General features: G+C 45.1%; 1 protein-coding gene across 1 annotated transcript in view; it reads right to left on the reverse strand.

The window, feature by feature from the left end:
* Nucleotides 1-16,754, reverse strand: part of PHEX (phosphate regulating endopeptidase X-linked) — a 353,675-nt gene that overhangs the window by 36,619 nt on the left and 300,302 nt on the right. The window contains exon 14 of the mRNA XM_077294604.1: nt 7,800-7,903. Coding sequence (XP_077150719.1) covers nt 7,800-7,903 — 104 coding nt within the window. The remainder of the gene's footprint in view (nt 1-7,799; nt 7,904-16,754) is intronic.

The following is a 16,754-nucleotide window of genomic DNA, read 5'->3' on the forward strand; positions in this document are numbered from 1 at the left end:
GAGAAGACTCAGCAGTTTGCTAATCGCCGTCGCCGCGTGGGTCCCCGACTTCTTGTTGGGGATTTGGTGTGGTTGTCTTCTCGTTTTGTCCCTATGAAGGTCTCTTCTCCTAAGTTCAAGCCTCGGTTCATCGGTCCTTATAGGATCTCGGAGATTCTTAACCCTGTATCTTTTCGTTTGGATCTCCCAGCATCGTTTGCTATTCATAATGTGTTCTGTTATGATTTTCCCAATGGCAGGGAAATCAAAATAACAACGGACTAGCTCTCGGGTGATGGGAACTAAAGTGACCGTGACCTGAACCAGACACGATACTGGAAGTAGCCGGGGAGTGTTTCCTACGATGCCCTAGACACCACGCGCCAGCCGGAGATCTAACTACCCCTATCAGAGGAATATACAGGCCTGCCTTACCTCCAGAGATGAACCCCAAAAGGAGATAGCAGCCCCCCACAGATATTGACGGTGAGACAAGAGGAAAAGACATACGTAGGATGAACAGCAGATTTAGCACAGTGAGGTCCGCTTACTAGATAGCAGAAGTACAGGAAAGAGTCACTTCACGGTCAACTTCAAAACACTACTCAAAAACACCATCCTGAAATTACTTTAAAACTCCAGTGACATCTCATGCCACTGGAGTGGCAATTCCAGTCCACGAGAGCTTCCAGCTACAGAGAGTCACATTGCAAATAGCTGGACAAAAATAGAATAAACTAGAAACAAAATTCAACTTAGCTGAACAGGATCTTGAGGCAGGAGAATGCAACAGAATGCTACTGATACATTGTTGGCCGGCATCAGACCAGCAGCCAAGCAGCCTTAAATAGGAAACTCCCCTAATGGGTGTCAACAGGTGATCAAGGATAGAAGAAGGCAAATAAGTGGCACTACCATAAAACACCACCGGGGGAGCCCACAAACAGAATTCACAACAGTACCCCCCCCTTAAGGAGGGGGCACCGAACCCTCACCAGAACCACCAGGGCGATCTGGATGAGCACTATGAAATGCACGAACCAAATCAGGAGCATGAACATCAGATGCTGTCACCCAAGAATTATCCTCCTGACCATAGCCTTTCCACTTAACTAGATACTGAAGTTTCCGTCTGGAAACACGGGAGTCCAAGATCTTTTCCACCACATACTCCAACTCACCCTCAACCAGCACAGGAGCAGGAGGATCAGCAGACGGAACAACCGGCACCTCATACCTCCGCAACAATGACCGATGAAAAACATTATGAATAGTAAAAGATGCTGGGAGGTCCAAACGAAAGGACACAGGATTGAGAACCTCCAGAATCCTATAAGGGCCGATAAACCGAGGCTTAAACTTAGGAGACGAGACCTTCATAGGAACAAATCGAGAAGACAACCAAACCAGGTCCCCAACACAAAGACGAGGACCGACACGCCGATGACGATTAGTGAACTGTTGAGTCTTCTCCTGGGACAACTTCAGATTGTCCACAACCTGTCCCCAAATCTGATGCATTCTATCAACCACAGCATCTACTCCAGGACAATCCGAAGTCTCCGATTGACCGGACGAAAAGCGAGGGTGAAACCCTGAATTACAAAAAAAATGGAGAAACCAAAGTGGCAGAACTGGCCCGATTGTTAAGGGCAAACTCTGCCAATGGCAAAAAATCAAGCCAATCGTCCTGATCAGCGGACACAAAACACCTCAAGTAAGTCTCCAAGGTCTGATTAGTACGCTCAGTCTGGCCATTAGTCTGAGGATGGAATGCAGACGAAAAAGACAAGTCGATGCCCATCCTGGCACAGAACGCCCGCCAAAATCTAGACACAAACTGAGTACCCCTGTCAGACACTATATTCTCAGGAATACCATGCAAACGCACAACATTCTGAAAAAATAGAGGGACCAGCTCAGAGGAGGAGGGCAATTTGGGCAAAGGTACCAAGTGAACCATCTTGGAAAAACGGTCACACACCACCCAGATGACGGACATCCTACGAGAAACAGGAAGGTCAGAAATAAAGTCCATAGAGATGTGCGTCCAAGGCCTCTTAGGAATAGGCAAGGGCAACAACAACCCGCTGGCCCGGGAACAGCAGGGCTTAGCCCGAGCACAAACATCACAAGACTGCACAAAAATACGTACATCTCGAGACAAGGAAGGCCACCAGAAGGACCTAGACACCAGATCCCTGGTGCCAAAAATTCCAGGATGACCTGCCAACACGGAAGAGTGAACCTCCGAAATAACTCTACTGGTCCAGTCATCAGGGACAAACAATCTACCAGGCGGACAGCGATCAGGCCTATCCACCTGAAACTCCTGCAAAGAGCGCCGCAGGTCTGGGGAGACAGCTGACAATATCACCCCATCCTTCAGGATGCCAGTAGGTTCGGAATCACCAGGCGAGTCAGGCTCAAAACTCCTAGAGAGGGCATCCGCCCTCACATTCTTAGACCCAGGCAGATATGAAACCACAAAGTTAAATCGAGAGAAAAACAACGACCAGCGCGCCTGTCTAGGATTCAGACGCCTGGCTGACTCAAGATAAATTAGATTTTTGTGGTCAGTCAAGACCACCACCTGGTGTCTAGCACCCTCAAGCCAATGACGCCACTCCTCAAATGCCCACTTCATGGCCAAGAGCTCCCGATTTCCAACATCATAATTTCGCTCAGCGGGCGAAAACTTTCGAGAGAAAAACGCACATGGTCTCATCACTGAGCAGTCAGGACCTTTCTGCGACAAAACTGCACCTGCTCCGATCTCGGAAGCATCTACTTCAACCTGGAACGGGAGTGAAACATCAGGCTGGCGCAACACAGGAGCAGAAGAAAAGCGGCGCTTAAGCTCCCGAAAGGCCTCCACAGCCGCAGAGGACCAATTAGCAACATCAGCACCCTTCTTGGTCAAATCAGTCAAAGGTTTAGCAATGGCAGAAAAACCCGCTATGAATCGGCGATAGAAATTAGCAAATCCCAAGAATTTCTGAAGACTCTTTAGAGAAGTAGGTTGTACCCAATCACAAATAGCCTGAACCTTAACAGGGTCCATCTCCATAGATGAAGGGGAAAAAATATATCCCAAAAAGGAAATTCTCTGAACCCCAAAAATACACTTTGAGCCCTTCACAAATAGAGAATTAGCTCGTAAAACCTGAAAAACTCTCCTGACCTGTTGAACATGAGATTCCCAGTCCTCCGAAAAAATCAAAATATCATCCAAATACACAATCATAAATTTATCCAGATATTCACGGAAAATATCGTGCATAAAGGACTGAAAAACGGAAGGGGCATTCGCGAGACCGAAAGGCATTACCAAATACTCAAAATGGCCTTCAGGCGTATTAAATGCGGTCTTCCACTCATCCCCCTGCTTAATCCGCACCAAATTATACGCACCACGTAGATCGATCTTAGTGAACCACTTCGCCCCCTTTATGCGAGCAAAAAGATCAGTCAGTAAAGGTAACGGATACTGTTATGATTTTCCCAATGGCAGGGAAATCAAAATAACAACGGACTAGCTCTCGGGTGATGGGAACTAAAGTGACCGTGACCTGAACCAGACACGACACTGGAAGTAGCCGGGGAGTGTTTCCTACGATGCCCTAGACACCACGCGCCAGCCGGAGATCTAACTACCCCTATCAGAGGAATATACAGGCCTGCCTTACCTCCAGAGATGAACCCCAAAAGGAGATAGCAGCCCCCCACAGATATTGACGGTGAGACAAGAGGAAAAGACATACGTAGGATGAACAGCAGATTTAGCACAGTGAGGTCCGCTTACTAGATAGCAGAAGTACAGGAAAGAGTCACTTCACGGTCAACTTCAAAACACTACTCAAAAACACCATCCTGAAATTACTTTAAAACTCCAGTGACATCTCATGCCACTGGAGTGGCAATTCCAGTCCACGAGAGCTTCCAGCTACAGAGAGTCACATTGCAAATAGCTGGACAAAAATAGAATAAACTAGAAACAAAATTCAACTTAGCTGAACAGGATCTTGAGGCAGGAGAATGCAACAGAATGCTACTGATACATTGTTGGCCGGCATCAGACCAGCAGCCAAGCAGCCTTAAATAGGAAACTCCCCTAATGGGTGTCAACAGGTGATCAAGGATAGAAGAAGGCAAATAAGTGGCACTACCATAAAACACCACCGGGGGAGCCCACAAACAGAATTCACAACAGTGTTCCATCGGTCGTTGTTGCGGAGGTATGAGGTGCCCGTTGTTCCTTCGGTTGAGCCTCCTGCTCCGGTGCTGGTGGAGGGAGAATTGGAGTATGTTGTTGAGAAGATCTTGGATTCTCGTGTTTCCAGACGCAAACTCCAGTATTTGGTTAAGTGGAAGGGTTATGGTCAGGAGGATAATTCCTGGGTGGTCGCCTCCGATGTTCATGCGACTGATTTGGTCCGCGCCTTCCATAGAGCTCACCCTGATCGCCCTGGGGGTTCTCGTGAGGGTTCGGTGACCCCTCCTCAAGGGGGGGGTACTGTTGTGGATTCTGTTTGTGGGCTCCCTCTGGTGGTTACTGCTGGTACTGGATGACTTTGGTGGGTTGCGGCCTTTGGTTTCCACCTGTCCATCAGAGGCTGGGTGTTTCCTATTTTACCTGGCCTTTCTGTCATTCCCTTGCCGGCTATCAATGTATTCAGATGTGCTCTGTTTGGTTCCTGCCCACCTGCTCCCAGATCTTTCAGGATAAGCTAAGTGCTGAATTTCAGTTGTTGGTTTTTTTGTCCAGCTTGCTTATTATGTCTCTATGCTAGCTGGTAGCTCTAGTGGACTGAGGTTCTCCCCATGTGCCATGAGTTGGCACATGGGTTCTTGTAATCTCAGGATGGTTTTTTTGATTAGGGTTTTTTGCTGACCGCTCAGTCCCCTTTTGTATCGTTCTGCTTTCTAGTTTACAGCGGGCCTCAATTTGCTAAAGCTATATATATCATCTCTATGTGTGTGCCTTCCTCTCATTTCACCGTCAATACATGTGTGGGGCAACTATATCTTTTTGGGGTTCATTCCTCTGGAGGCAAGTGAGGTCTTTATTTTCTCTGCAGTACTAGTTAGCTCTTAGGCTGGTGCGTGGCATCTAGAACCAACGTAGGCATGCTCCCTGGCTATCTCTAGTTGCGTTTGTCAGGTGTAGGGCAGCGGTCAGCCCAGGTTCCATCACCCTAGAGCTCGTCCGTTATTTATTTGTACTTTGCTTGTCCTGTGCTATCCCTAGCCATTGGGGATTCATGACACTTAACACAGCGATCAAAATGTACAGGGAACGAATCTGCCGGCCGGCAGATTCGGCGGACGCACTGCGCATGCGCCCGCCATTTTCCAAGATGGCGGCGCCCATGCGAGAAGACGGAGGACACCGGGAGGGACACCGGGACTAGGTAAGTATGGGGGGGTGCGATCGGACAGCGGGGGGGACGGAGGGGAGGATGGGGGAGGGGCGGAGGTGAGAGGAAGGCGTTTACAACAGGACGGAGGGGTACGGAACACTGACGGCGGCTGCAGATCGCCGCCGCCAGTCGATGGGGGGGCCAGATCGGGGTCTCCAGCCATGGCCGATGCTATTGCAGCATCGGCCATGGCTGGATTGTAATATTTCACCAATTTTCATAGGTGAAATATTACAGATTGCTCTGATTGGCTGTTTCACTTTCAACAGCCAATCAGAGCGATCGTAGCCACGGGGGGGCGAAGCCACCCCCCCCTGGGCTGTAGCACCACTCCCCCTGTCCCTGCATGTCGGGTGAAATTGGAGTTAACCCTTTCACCCGGCCTGCAGGGACGCGATCCGGCCATGACGCATATGCTGCGTCACAGGTCGGATTGGCACAGGTTTTCATGACGCATACGCTGCGTCAAAGGTCGGGAAGGGGTTAAAGTCCTTTCCTTTTACTTGGATGCCCAGGGTCATGGACCAGGTCACTGCCACCGTGTCCACCCCTTTAACGACCACCGGACCCGGCCCGAGAACCCCAGGGTCCTAGCGGGCGCTCCACATGCCTTTACTTTATATTGCTAAATCCTGCTGACAGGTTCTCTTTAAAAGCTCTAACAGGCAAGATCCTCTCCTGTGGCGTCATCTGTGTTATAATCACCATTTGTCATTATGTTTGCATAAGACTTCGGAACATGATGGCACTATATAACCAAAGATAAGAGTTAATATTACAATATTATCTACACACTTGTATTTGCTAAAACTGTAAATAAACAACGGTAATCAAATGCAACAAAAAAAATGCAGATGCATTCAAAAATAACAATGAAAAAAACAATTATATCTTAATGAGTAATTTAGCAAATGGAAAGGGAAAAGAAACAAAAAGACTTTGATGGAGACACATAGGAAATGTAGGCACAGCAGGGGATATTTCATCTTGCATCCAAATAGAGACAGGCCTACAAAGCCGTACCGCTCAGTGGCTAATTCTTGTGGTGCCTCAGAGAAACGGATATTAATTAATGGAGCTAAAGTGCTTTGAGGATTTATGTAACACAATTAATCTGATTAAACATGAGCAGCAAAAGAATTGCAGATATTCCTCAGTGAATCATAACTAAGGCCAGTTGTGAGGACCCTGGAAAGAAATGGATCCTTTGGGGGACATTTATTAAAAGTACATCAATGGTAAAAGTGCAAGAGCAATTGTAACCCATTTCTTCAAATTAGACATTTTCTATTATTTCATATACTTTCCAAGAAGATAAAAATTCTGAAATGATTAAGTCATAAGTCAATGTAACTCAACTCAATATACTGTACATTACTGTTATCCGGTGGCTGAAATCATATGTCTCTTAAACTTTCCTGACATGCCACTGTGAATTAATTCCTGAAAAGGACCCAAAGGGTTAATAAACTGCCTGACAGAAGTTTTGAATATGTTGAGGGGGGCTGATGTTAAAATTATATCACTTTTAGGGGTTTTCCAATATATAGCACCCCAAAAGTTCCTATAAAAGTAAGTTTTGTAAATTTTCTTGAAAAAATAAAGAATTATTGCTACAATTTTAACGCTTCTAACATCTTAACAAAATAAAAGAACATGTTACAGATGGTGCTCATGTAAAGCGGACATGAGGTAAATGCTATTTATTAATTATTTTGTGTGGTATGACTATTTGGATGAAAGGGATAATCGTTAAAAGTTTGCAAATTGCTAATTTTTAGACATTTTTGTCAGATTTCTTCTATTTTTAAATTTCATTTTTAAATATAGAATAGAAACTTGAATTTAGTGCTTATATTCTAAAACTTTTATGTTGAACACTAGATGTACTGTATGTGTTAAAGGAAATCTGTCAACAGGTTCTTGCTAGTCATCTGAGAGCAGCATAATGTAGGCAAATAGACCCAGAATCTAACGATGTATCACTTTGTTTACTGGGTACTGCGGTTCTGACACAAAGTTCTTAGATTTAGCCACACAGCATAGGTGAGAAAGCTAACCCCGGCCTCACCAGGGTCTGTATGTATATTGTCTATAGATAGGGAGCTGCCTATCAGAGGAGGAGGCGGAGTCAGGCTAGCATGCACGCGCTGCTGTAGCTGCTGTAGTTCGAAAAATGATAATCACCAAGTGAAAAAACCTTAAGTGTAAGTAAACGACAGCACAAAGCCTTACATGTGTGACATCATTGAAACCTGTACCTCATGCTGTCCTCAGATTACACAGCAAAAAACTGCTGACAGATTCCCTTTAAGATAAAAAAATAATAATTGTACACCATACAAATAAAATTACCACCACTTAAAATGAAAATGAAAAGTAAAATGCATTACTTACTCTTTTTTTGGAACTTCTTTCCTCAGCCAATAAAAATCTGATTGTGATAGAAAATGTAGTGTCTGCAGTATATTTCCAAAATAGTCTGACTCAGAAAATTTCAGCTGTGTAAAAAAGCATATTTTTTTTAAATATCATAGATGAAATGAGAAAAGTATAATTTATGCTGACAATTCAAAGAAACTCAAGCAAAAGCTTATAAATATTTGAATATGAAGTTCATGCTCACAGTGACCTTCAAAGAGGAAAAAAAAAACCTGAAGATTTCAACTGAATGTCTATAACTGAGGCCAGAATTTCAACTATAATGAATAATGTATAAATAATGATACCATTATAGAAAGAATTACAGAAATATAAGTTAATAATCCAGCACTCAATAATCCTTAAAAATATTCTTTTATCCCGTGTAAAACAGTATAGACACAGCTAAAATATTCCAAGCCTATTCTGACCCGAAGTATGAGCCAGGGCCTGCGTTAGGGGCAGGCAAACTAGGTATTTTGTTCAGCGGCCTGAACTCAGCGCATGTAAATACAACCAAAATGTTTCTGAGATGGTGCAATATGTTAGCATTTGGGGCCGCACTGTAAACTTTTCCCCAGAGCCCCAACTGGTCTAAAACCGGCCCTGGTAAAAGCGGAGTACCTGCTTGAAACTTGTAAGAATTGGAAAGTTTTACTGTGTCAGTCGTGTAACATGGAATAAAGAAACAAAGTTTTTAAGGATAATTGAATGTTGAAAACATAATAAAAATGTAGGAATCTAAATCTGACCATAGATAATAATATTCATGTGAAGTGTTTGTTCCCTACTTACTACTCCAAATCTTGTAGAACAGAGATCAGATAGGTAGGAAATTGCAGCTGAGTATGGTCGGATTCATGAATTTTCCAACATTCATGGGCTCATGGCCAAAACTTAAGCAGGCTCAATTATGAATATGAGGCTATTGAGCTCACGTCAGGAAACTGGTGGTCAGTCTGGACAATGCGGTCTACACTAAAGCCGTGAATATCAAATGTGTGTTATGGGCATAAAGTAGGAGGGTGTATGTAAGACAGATCTGGGGAAAGATGTATTTTCAACAGGTCAAAAGTGTCCAATTCTTGCTTTTAGCTTACTACCGCTGATCCTTTAAGTTAGGGGTGGGGAACCTCAGGCCCCAGGGCCATTTATCAGGCCCCCGAGCAGATTTTCAGGGACCGCATTCTTGGGCAAGGAGCTGTATTTTGATTGCCACAAGCTCATTATTTTCTTCTTGCTCTGTTAGCACACACACGCAGTGTTCGCTACTGAACACTGAAGAGCAGGATGTACTTTGTGGGCAGAGTTTGTAAGGCCCCCGAAGAATGGTATAACTATCCAAATGGCCCTTCGCAGAAAAAAGTTTCCCCACCCCAGCTTTAAGTAATCAGATTTGTTTTGTCTGCCATACAGGTTACAGAGATAAGGTATTTAGTACTAATTTGAAGATCATTTCTTACAGGATTATCTAGAGGGTTGTCAATAGGCTGTTTTGTATTATTACCAAGTGTGAAACATCCACTTAGTAAAGACCATAAAAAGTGCCACAAATGTAAAAGGTTCATATTCCTGGAACCGTATGGGAGCAGCTACAATAACATAAGAGCAAAAATTGTCCACCTCTGACTTTGCATTATGTCTTCTTTGAAAGGAATTGGTTATCTAAATAATGCAATTAACCTGCAGGTATGGGATAATCAGCAGGTTAATAGCATTCTCACAGTGTGTGGCCTCCACACTGACAGCATCGCTGCCTGGAGGAAATGAACTTTATTCCCTCCTCCCCCGGCATGGTTTCAGTCACTGTTCTGTGCCCCCGGAACTGACTGAAAGACGGCTCTAGTGATAAAGTTGCCACCAGTCAGTGCATGGGCGTGGTTACAGGCACTGCTATCTATGCACAAAGTGGTGACGCAAACCGAGCCGCCCACCCCTATGACTGAAAGAGCAAGCCTGCCAGGAAAAATAAAGTTCATTTCGTCTTGGCATCGGGGTTTTGAGTGCGGTTGATGCACAGTGTCAGATCGTTATTGACCTGCAGATTAACCACATATCTGCAGGATAATAACGTTTTTAACATGAAAGGTTCCCTTTACGTCTGTGCAGTGAAGTAGTCTCCATAAATGCTGCAATATAAGCAAAGGAAAATTGATAACATAACACTCTTTGCTAGAAAACTATGCTTAACATCATCATGCGCGTCAGATAAAGCCCCCCTCACGTACGCCTTGCACATCTATAGGACCTGTGTGCTTTGACAAACCATTATTTTTACTATATAAAATAGAGAAATAGACATCACTATTTCATACAGATGCTCTCCAAAAATATGTTGCCTTATTTTGTTTTATACTATGAGGTTTCTGACCTATGACCTATGCTGTTGTATGTAGTGGCATATATTTCTGTCTTCTGGTAACCCCCCGCCCCCCCCCCCTAAGATATATCTTTATCAGACGGCTCAAACGTGTAAAGTGTATATAAATATACATAAAAATTTCCAGTCGGTCCTATATATACAATTTTGCATAGCTTTTGCACAGTGGTAAAGAGAAGCCACTAAACCATTAGTGTGTGACCACATGCAACATATAAAATAATGCTGCAGTGGCCAGTGAAAAATCATAATATTTAGATAAACCTATAAATTGGAAATTACATCTCTGCAAATAAGAATTGCCCTCTCCCCTGGCCGGAATGCGAATATTCTTGCTGAATCATTAACATCCCAAGGGTGTAGTAAGATATAAATCCCAAGAATATTTCTTCTGCTCGAACTTTAGTTAGCTTCATTGATAAAAATGAAAGGTAATATTAAATTCATTTGACTCATTATGAACTAATTGCATATCTGGTTTATCTTCAAGTGTTCTGTGTACATTAAAGTGTGAAATACAGTTAACGTTATTAACCTGCAGATATGGGGTTAATCTGCAAGTTAACTGAGTCGTGAACCTGCCCAGCACTCGCACTTAGACCCCCACTACTGGGAGGAAATTAACTTCATTCCTCGCGGCAGCATTCGGGTTTCAATCATGGGGTGGTGTGTTATGACCCCAATGGCAGAGGGTCTCAGAAATAATTACTAAGTCTGCAAACACAAAAAACCAGCTCATAGGGCAGTGGTAACTGAGCTGACCATATATCTAATCCTAGCACCACAAATAGTAGCAGCCGGGGAACGTGCCTACGTTGGTTCTAGACGTCTCGCGCCAGCCGGAGAACTAACTAACCCTAGAAGGGAAAAGAAAGACCTTTCTTGCCTCCAGAGAAAAGACCCCAAAAGTTGGATACAAGCCCCCAACAAATAATAACGGTGAGGTAAGAGGAAAAGACAAAAGTAAGAATGAGCTAGGTATTTAGCAAAGAGAGGCCCACTAGCTAATAGCAGAATATAGTAAGATGACTTATATGGTCAGCAAAAACCCTATCAAAATATCCACGCTGGATATTCAAGAACCCCCGAACCGTCTAACGGCCCGGGGGGAGAACACCAGCCCCCTAGAGCTTCCAGCAAGGTCAGGAATCACATTTAGTACAAGCTGGACAAAAATGAGAGCAAGCAAATAACCAAAAAACAAAGAAGCAGGACTTAGCTTAATTTTGCACGAACCACGACCAGCAGACAGGAGCAAACAGAAAGGATCTGATTACAACGATGCCAGGCACTGGACTAAGGATCCAGGAAGCTTATATAGCAACACCCCTGGACTAACGACCCAGGTGGGTGCCAAACTGAGGAAAGACAATCCCAGAGTCATATCACTAGTAACCACAAGAGGGAGCCAAAAAGTCTAATTCACAACAGTACCCCCCCCTTAAGGAGGGGTCACCGAACCCTCACCAAGACCACCAGGGCGATCAGGATGAGCAGCGTGAAAGGCACGAACTAAATCGGCCGCATGCACATCAGAGGCAACCACCCAGGAATTATCCTCCTGACCATAGCCCTTCCACTTGACCAGATACTGAAGCCTCCGTCTGGAGAGACGAGAATCCAAGATCTTCTCCACCACGTACTCCAACTCACCCTCAACCAACACCGGAGCAGGAGGCTCAACAGAAGGAACCACAGGTACAACGTACCGCCGCAACAAAGACCTATGGAACACGTTGTGAATGGCAAACGACACCGGAAGATCCAAGCGAAAGGACACAGGATTAAGGATTTCCAATATCTTGTAAGGACCGATGAAGCGAGGCTTAAATTTAGGAGAGGAGACCTTCATCGGAACAAATCGAGAAGACAGCCATATCAAATCCCCAACACGAAGTCGGGGACCCACACCGCGGCGGCGGTTGGCAAAACGCTGAGCCTTCTCCTGTGACAACTTTAAGTTGTCCACCACATGATTCCAGATCTGCTGCAACCTATCCACCACAGAATCTACCCCAGGACAGTCAGAAGGCTCCACATGTCCCGAGGAAAAACGAGGGTGGAAACCAGAGTTGCAGAAAAATGGCGAAACCAAAGTAGCGGAACTAGCCCGATTATTAAGGGCAAACTCAGCCAACGGCAAGAAGGTCACCCAATCATCCTGATCTGCCGAAACAAAACACCTCAAATAAGCCTCCAGAGTCTGATTAGTTCGCTCCGTTTGTCCATTAGTCTGAGGATGAAAGGCAGACGAAAACGACAAATCAATGCCCATCCTAGCACAAAAGGATCGCCAGAACCTGGAAACAAACTGGGATCCTCTGTCAGACACAATATTCTCAGGAATGCCGTGTAAACGAACCACATTCTGAAAGAACAAAGGAACCAGATCGGAAGAGGAAGGCAGCTTAGGCAAAGGCACCAAATGGACCATTTTAGAAAAGCGATCACATACCACCCAGATGACAGACATGCCCTGAGACACCGGGAGATCTGAAATGAAATCCATGGAAATGTGTGTCCAAGGCCTCTTCGGGACAGGCAAGGGCAAGAGCAACCCGCTGGCACGAGAACAGCAAGGCTTAGCTCGAGCACAAGTCCCACAGGACTGCACAAATGACCGCACATCCCGTTACAAGGAAGGCCACCAAAAGGACCTAGCCACCAGATCTCTGGTGCCAAAAATTCCCGGATGCCCTGCCAACACCGAGGAATGAACCTCGGAAATGACTCTGCTAGTCCACTTATCAGGAACAAACAGTCTGTCAGGTGGACAAGAGTCAGGTCTACCAGCCTGAAATCTTTGCAACACACGTCGCAAATCAGGAGAAATGGCTGACAAGATAACTCCCTCTTTAAGAATACCAACTGGTTCTGCGACTCCAGGAAAGTCAGGCACAAAGCTCCTTGAAAGAGCATCAGCCTTCACATTCTTTGAACCTGGTAAATACGAGACCACAAAGTCAAAACGGGAGAAAAACAATGACCAGCGGGCCTGTCTAGGATTCAGGCGTTTAGCAGACTCGAGATACATCAAATTTTTGTGATCAGTCAAGACCACCACACGATGCTTAGCACCCTCGAGCCAATGACGCCACTCCTCAAATGCCCACTTCATGGCCAGCAACTCCCGATTGCCAACATCATAATTCCGCTCAGCAGGCGAAAACTTCCTAGAGAAGAAAGCACATGGTCTCATTACCGAGCAATTAGGGCCTCTCTGCGACAAAACGGCCCCTGCCCCAATCTCAGAAGCGTCCACTTCGACCTGAAGGGGAAGTGAGACATCAGGCTGGCACAAAACAGGCGCCGAAGTAAACCGGCGCTTCAACTCTTGGAACGCCTCCACGGCTGCAAGAGCCCAGTTAGCAACATCAGAACCTTTCTTGGTCATATCCGTCAAAGGTTTAACAACGCTAGAAAAATTAGCGATAAAACGACGGTAGAAGTTAGCAAAACCCAAGAACTTCTGAAGACTCTTAACTGACGTGGGTTGAGTCCAATCATGAATAGCTCGGACCTTGACTGGGTCCATCTCCACAGCAGAAGGGGAAAAAATAAACCCCAAAAAGGGAACCTTCTGTACTCCAAAGAGACACTTTGAGCCCTTAACAAACAAAGCATTCTCACGCAAAACCTGAAACACCATCCTGACCTGCTCCACATGTGAGTCCCAATCTTCAGAGAAAACCAGAATATCATCCAGATAAACAATCATAAATTTATCCAGATACTTCCGGAAAATATCATGCATAAAGGACTGAAACACTGAGGGAGCATTAGAGAGCCCAAAAGGCATCACCAAGTACTCAAAATGACCTTCGGGCGTATTAAATGCAGTCTTCCATTCATCTCCTTGCTTAATGCGCACAAAGTTGTACGCACCACGAAGATCTATCTTGGTGAACCACTTGGCACCTTTAATCCGGGCAAACAAGTCCGACAACAGAGGCAAAGGATACTGAAATTTAACAGTGATTTTATTCAGAAGCCGATAGTCAATACAAGGTCTCAAAGATCCGTCCTTCTTGGCCACAAAAAAGAATCCCGCACCAAGATGGGAAGAGGATGGACGGATATGCCCCTTCTCCAGAGACTCCTTGATATACGAACGCATTGCGGCATGCTCAGGTACAGACAGATTAAATAGTCTTCCCTTAGGAAATTTACTACCTGGAATCAAATCTATGGCGCAGTCACAGTCCCTATGAGGAGGCAGAGCACTGGACCTGGACTCGCTGAATACATCCTGATAATCAGACAAATACTCAGGAACTTCCGAAGGAGTAGAGGAAGCAATAGACACCGGCGGAGAATCAGCATGAATTCCCTGACAGCCCCAACTTGACGCAGACATTGCCTTCCAATCCAAGACTGGATTGTGGGTCTGTAACCATGGCAGACCCAAAATGACCAAATCATGCATTTTATGCAGAACAAGAAAACAAATCACCTCCCGATGTTCAGGAGTCATGCACATGGTTACCTGCGTCCAAAACTGCGGTTTATTTTCCGCCAATGGCGTAGCATCAATACCTCTAAGAGGAATAGGATTTACCAACGGTTCAAGAACAAAACCACAACGCTTGGCAAATGACAGATCCATAAGACTCAGGGCAGCGCCTGAATCCACAAACGCCATAACAGGGTAAGAAGACAATGAGCAAATTAAAGTCACAGACAAAATAAATTTAGGTTGCAAATTACCAATGGCGACAGGACTAACAACCCTTGTTAGGCGTTTAGAGCATGCTGATATAACATGTGTAGAATCACCACAGTAAAAACACAACCCATTCTGACGTCTATGATTTTTCCGCTCATTTCTAGTCTGAATTCTATCACATTGCATTAAATCAGGTGTTTGTTCAGACAACACCACCAAAGGATTAGCGGTTTTGCGCTCCCGCACACGCCGGTCAGTTTGAATAGCCAGCGCCATGGAATCGTTCAGACTTGTAGGAATGGGGAAACCCACCATCACATTCTTAATGGCTTCAGAAAGGCCATTTCTGAAATTTGCGGCCAGAGCACACTCATTCCACTGAGTAAGCACGGACCATTTCCGAAATTTTTGGCAATACACTTCAGCTTCATCCTGGCCCTGAGAAATAGCCAGCAAGGCTTTTTCTGCCTGAACTTCAAGATTGGGTTCCTCGTAAAGCAATCCGAGCGCCAGAAAAAACGCAGCAATATTTGCCAATGCCGGATCTCCTGGCGCTAGCGAGAAAGCCCAATCCTGAGGGTCGCCCCGTAAAAAAGAGATAACAATTTTAACTTGCTGAGCTGAATCTCCAGATGAACGGGGTATCAGAGATAGAAACAATTTACAATTATTCCTGAAATTCCTAAACTTAAATCGGTCTCCAGAAAACAGTTCAGGAAAAGGTATTTTAGGTTCAGACATAGGACTACTGGTAACAAAATCTTGTATGCCCTGCACACGAGCAGCAAGCTGGTCTACACTTGTAATCAAGGTCTGGACATTCATGTCTGCAGCAAGCACAAGCCACTCAGAGGTAAAGGGGAGGAAGAGAGGAAAAAAAAAAAAAAAACTCAGAATTTCCTTTCTTATTATCCCACTTCTGCAATACATTAAACATTCAATGTTGGCCTGGCATACTGTTATGACCCCAATGGCAGAGGGTCTCAGAAATAATTACTAAGTCTGCAAACACAAAAAAACAGCTCATAGGGCAGTGGTAACTGAGCTGACCATATATCTAATCCTAGCACCACAAATAGTAGCAGCCGGGGAACGTGCCTACGTTGGTTCTAGACGTCTCGCGCCAGCCGGAGAACTAACTAACCCTAGAAGGGAAAAGAAAGACCTTTCTTGCCTCCAGAGAAAAGATCCCAAAAGCTGGATACAAGCCCCCAACAAATAATAACGGTGAGGTAAGAGGAAAAGACAAACGTAAGAATGAGCTAGGTATTTAGCAAAGAGAGGCCCACTAGCTAATAGCAGAATATAGTAAGATGACTTATATGGTCAGCAAAAACCCTATCAAAATATCCACACTGGATATTCAAGAACCCCCGAACCGTCTAACGGCCCGGGGGAGAACACCAGCCCCCTAGAGCTTCCAGCAAGGTCAGGAATCACATTTAGTACAAGCTGGACAAAAATGAGAGCAAGCAAATAACCAAAAAACAAAGAAGCAGGACTTAGCTTAATTTTGCACGAACCACGACCAGCAGACAGGAGCAAACAGAAAGGATCTGATTACAACGATGCCAGGCACTGGACTAAGGATCCAGGAAGCTTATATAGCAACACCCCTGGACTAACGACCCAGGTGGGTGCCAAACTGAGGAAAGACAATCCCAGAGTCATATCACTAGTAACCACAAGAGGGAGCCAAAAAGTCTAATTCACAACAGTGGTGGCCGTGCAGATTCAGTCACCGCTTTGTGTATAGAGAGTGACGGCTGTAACTGCACCCCCAACCCTGACTGACAGCTCGCTCAGCATTCAGGCCAGATGTCAGTTAGTTCTGGGGGCGGGGTTAGAGCCATTGCTCACTGTGCACAGAGCGGTGACTGAACCC

This window comes from Ranitomeya variabilis, chromosome 3 (genome assembly GCF_051348905.1).
Source record: "Ranitomeya variabilis isolate aRanVar5 chromosome 3, aRanVar5.hap1, whole genome shotgun sequence".
In the NCBI taxonomy this organism is placed as follows: Eukaryota; Metazoa; Chordata; class Amphibia; order Anura; family Dendrobatidae; genus Ranitomeya; species Ranitomeya variabilis.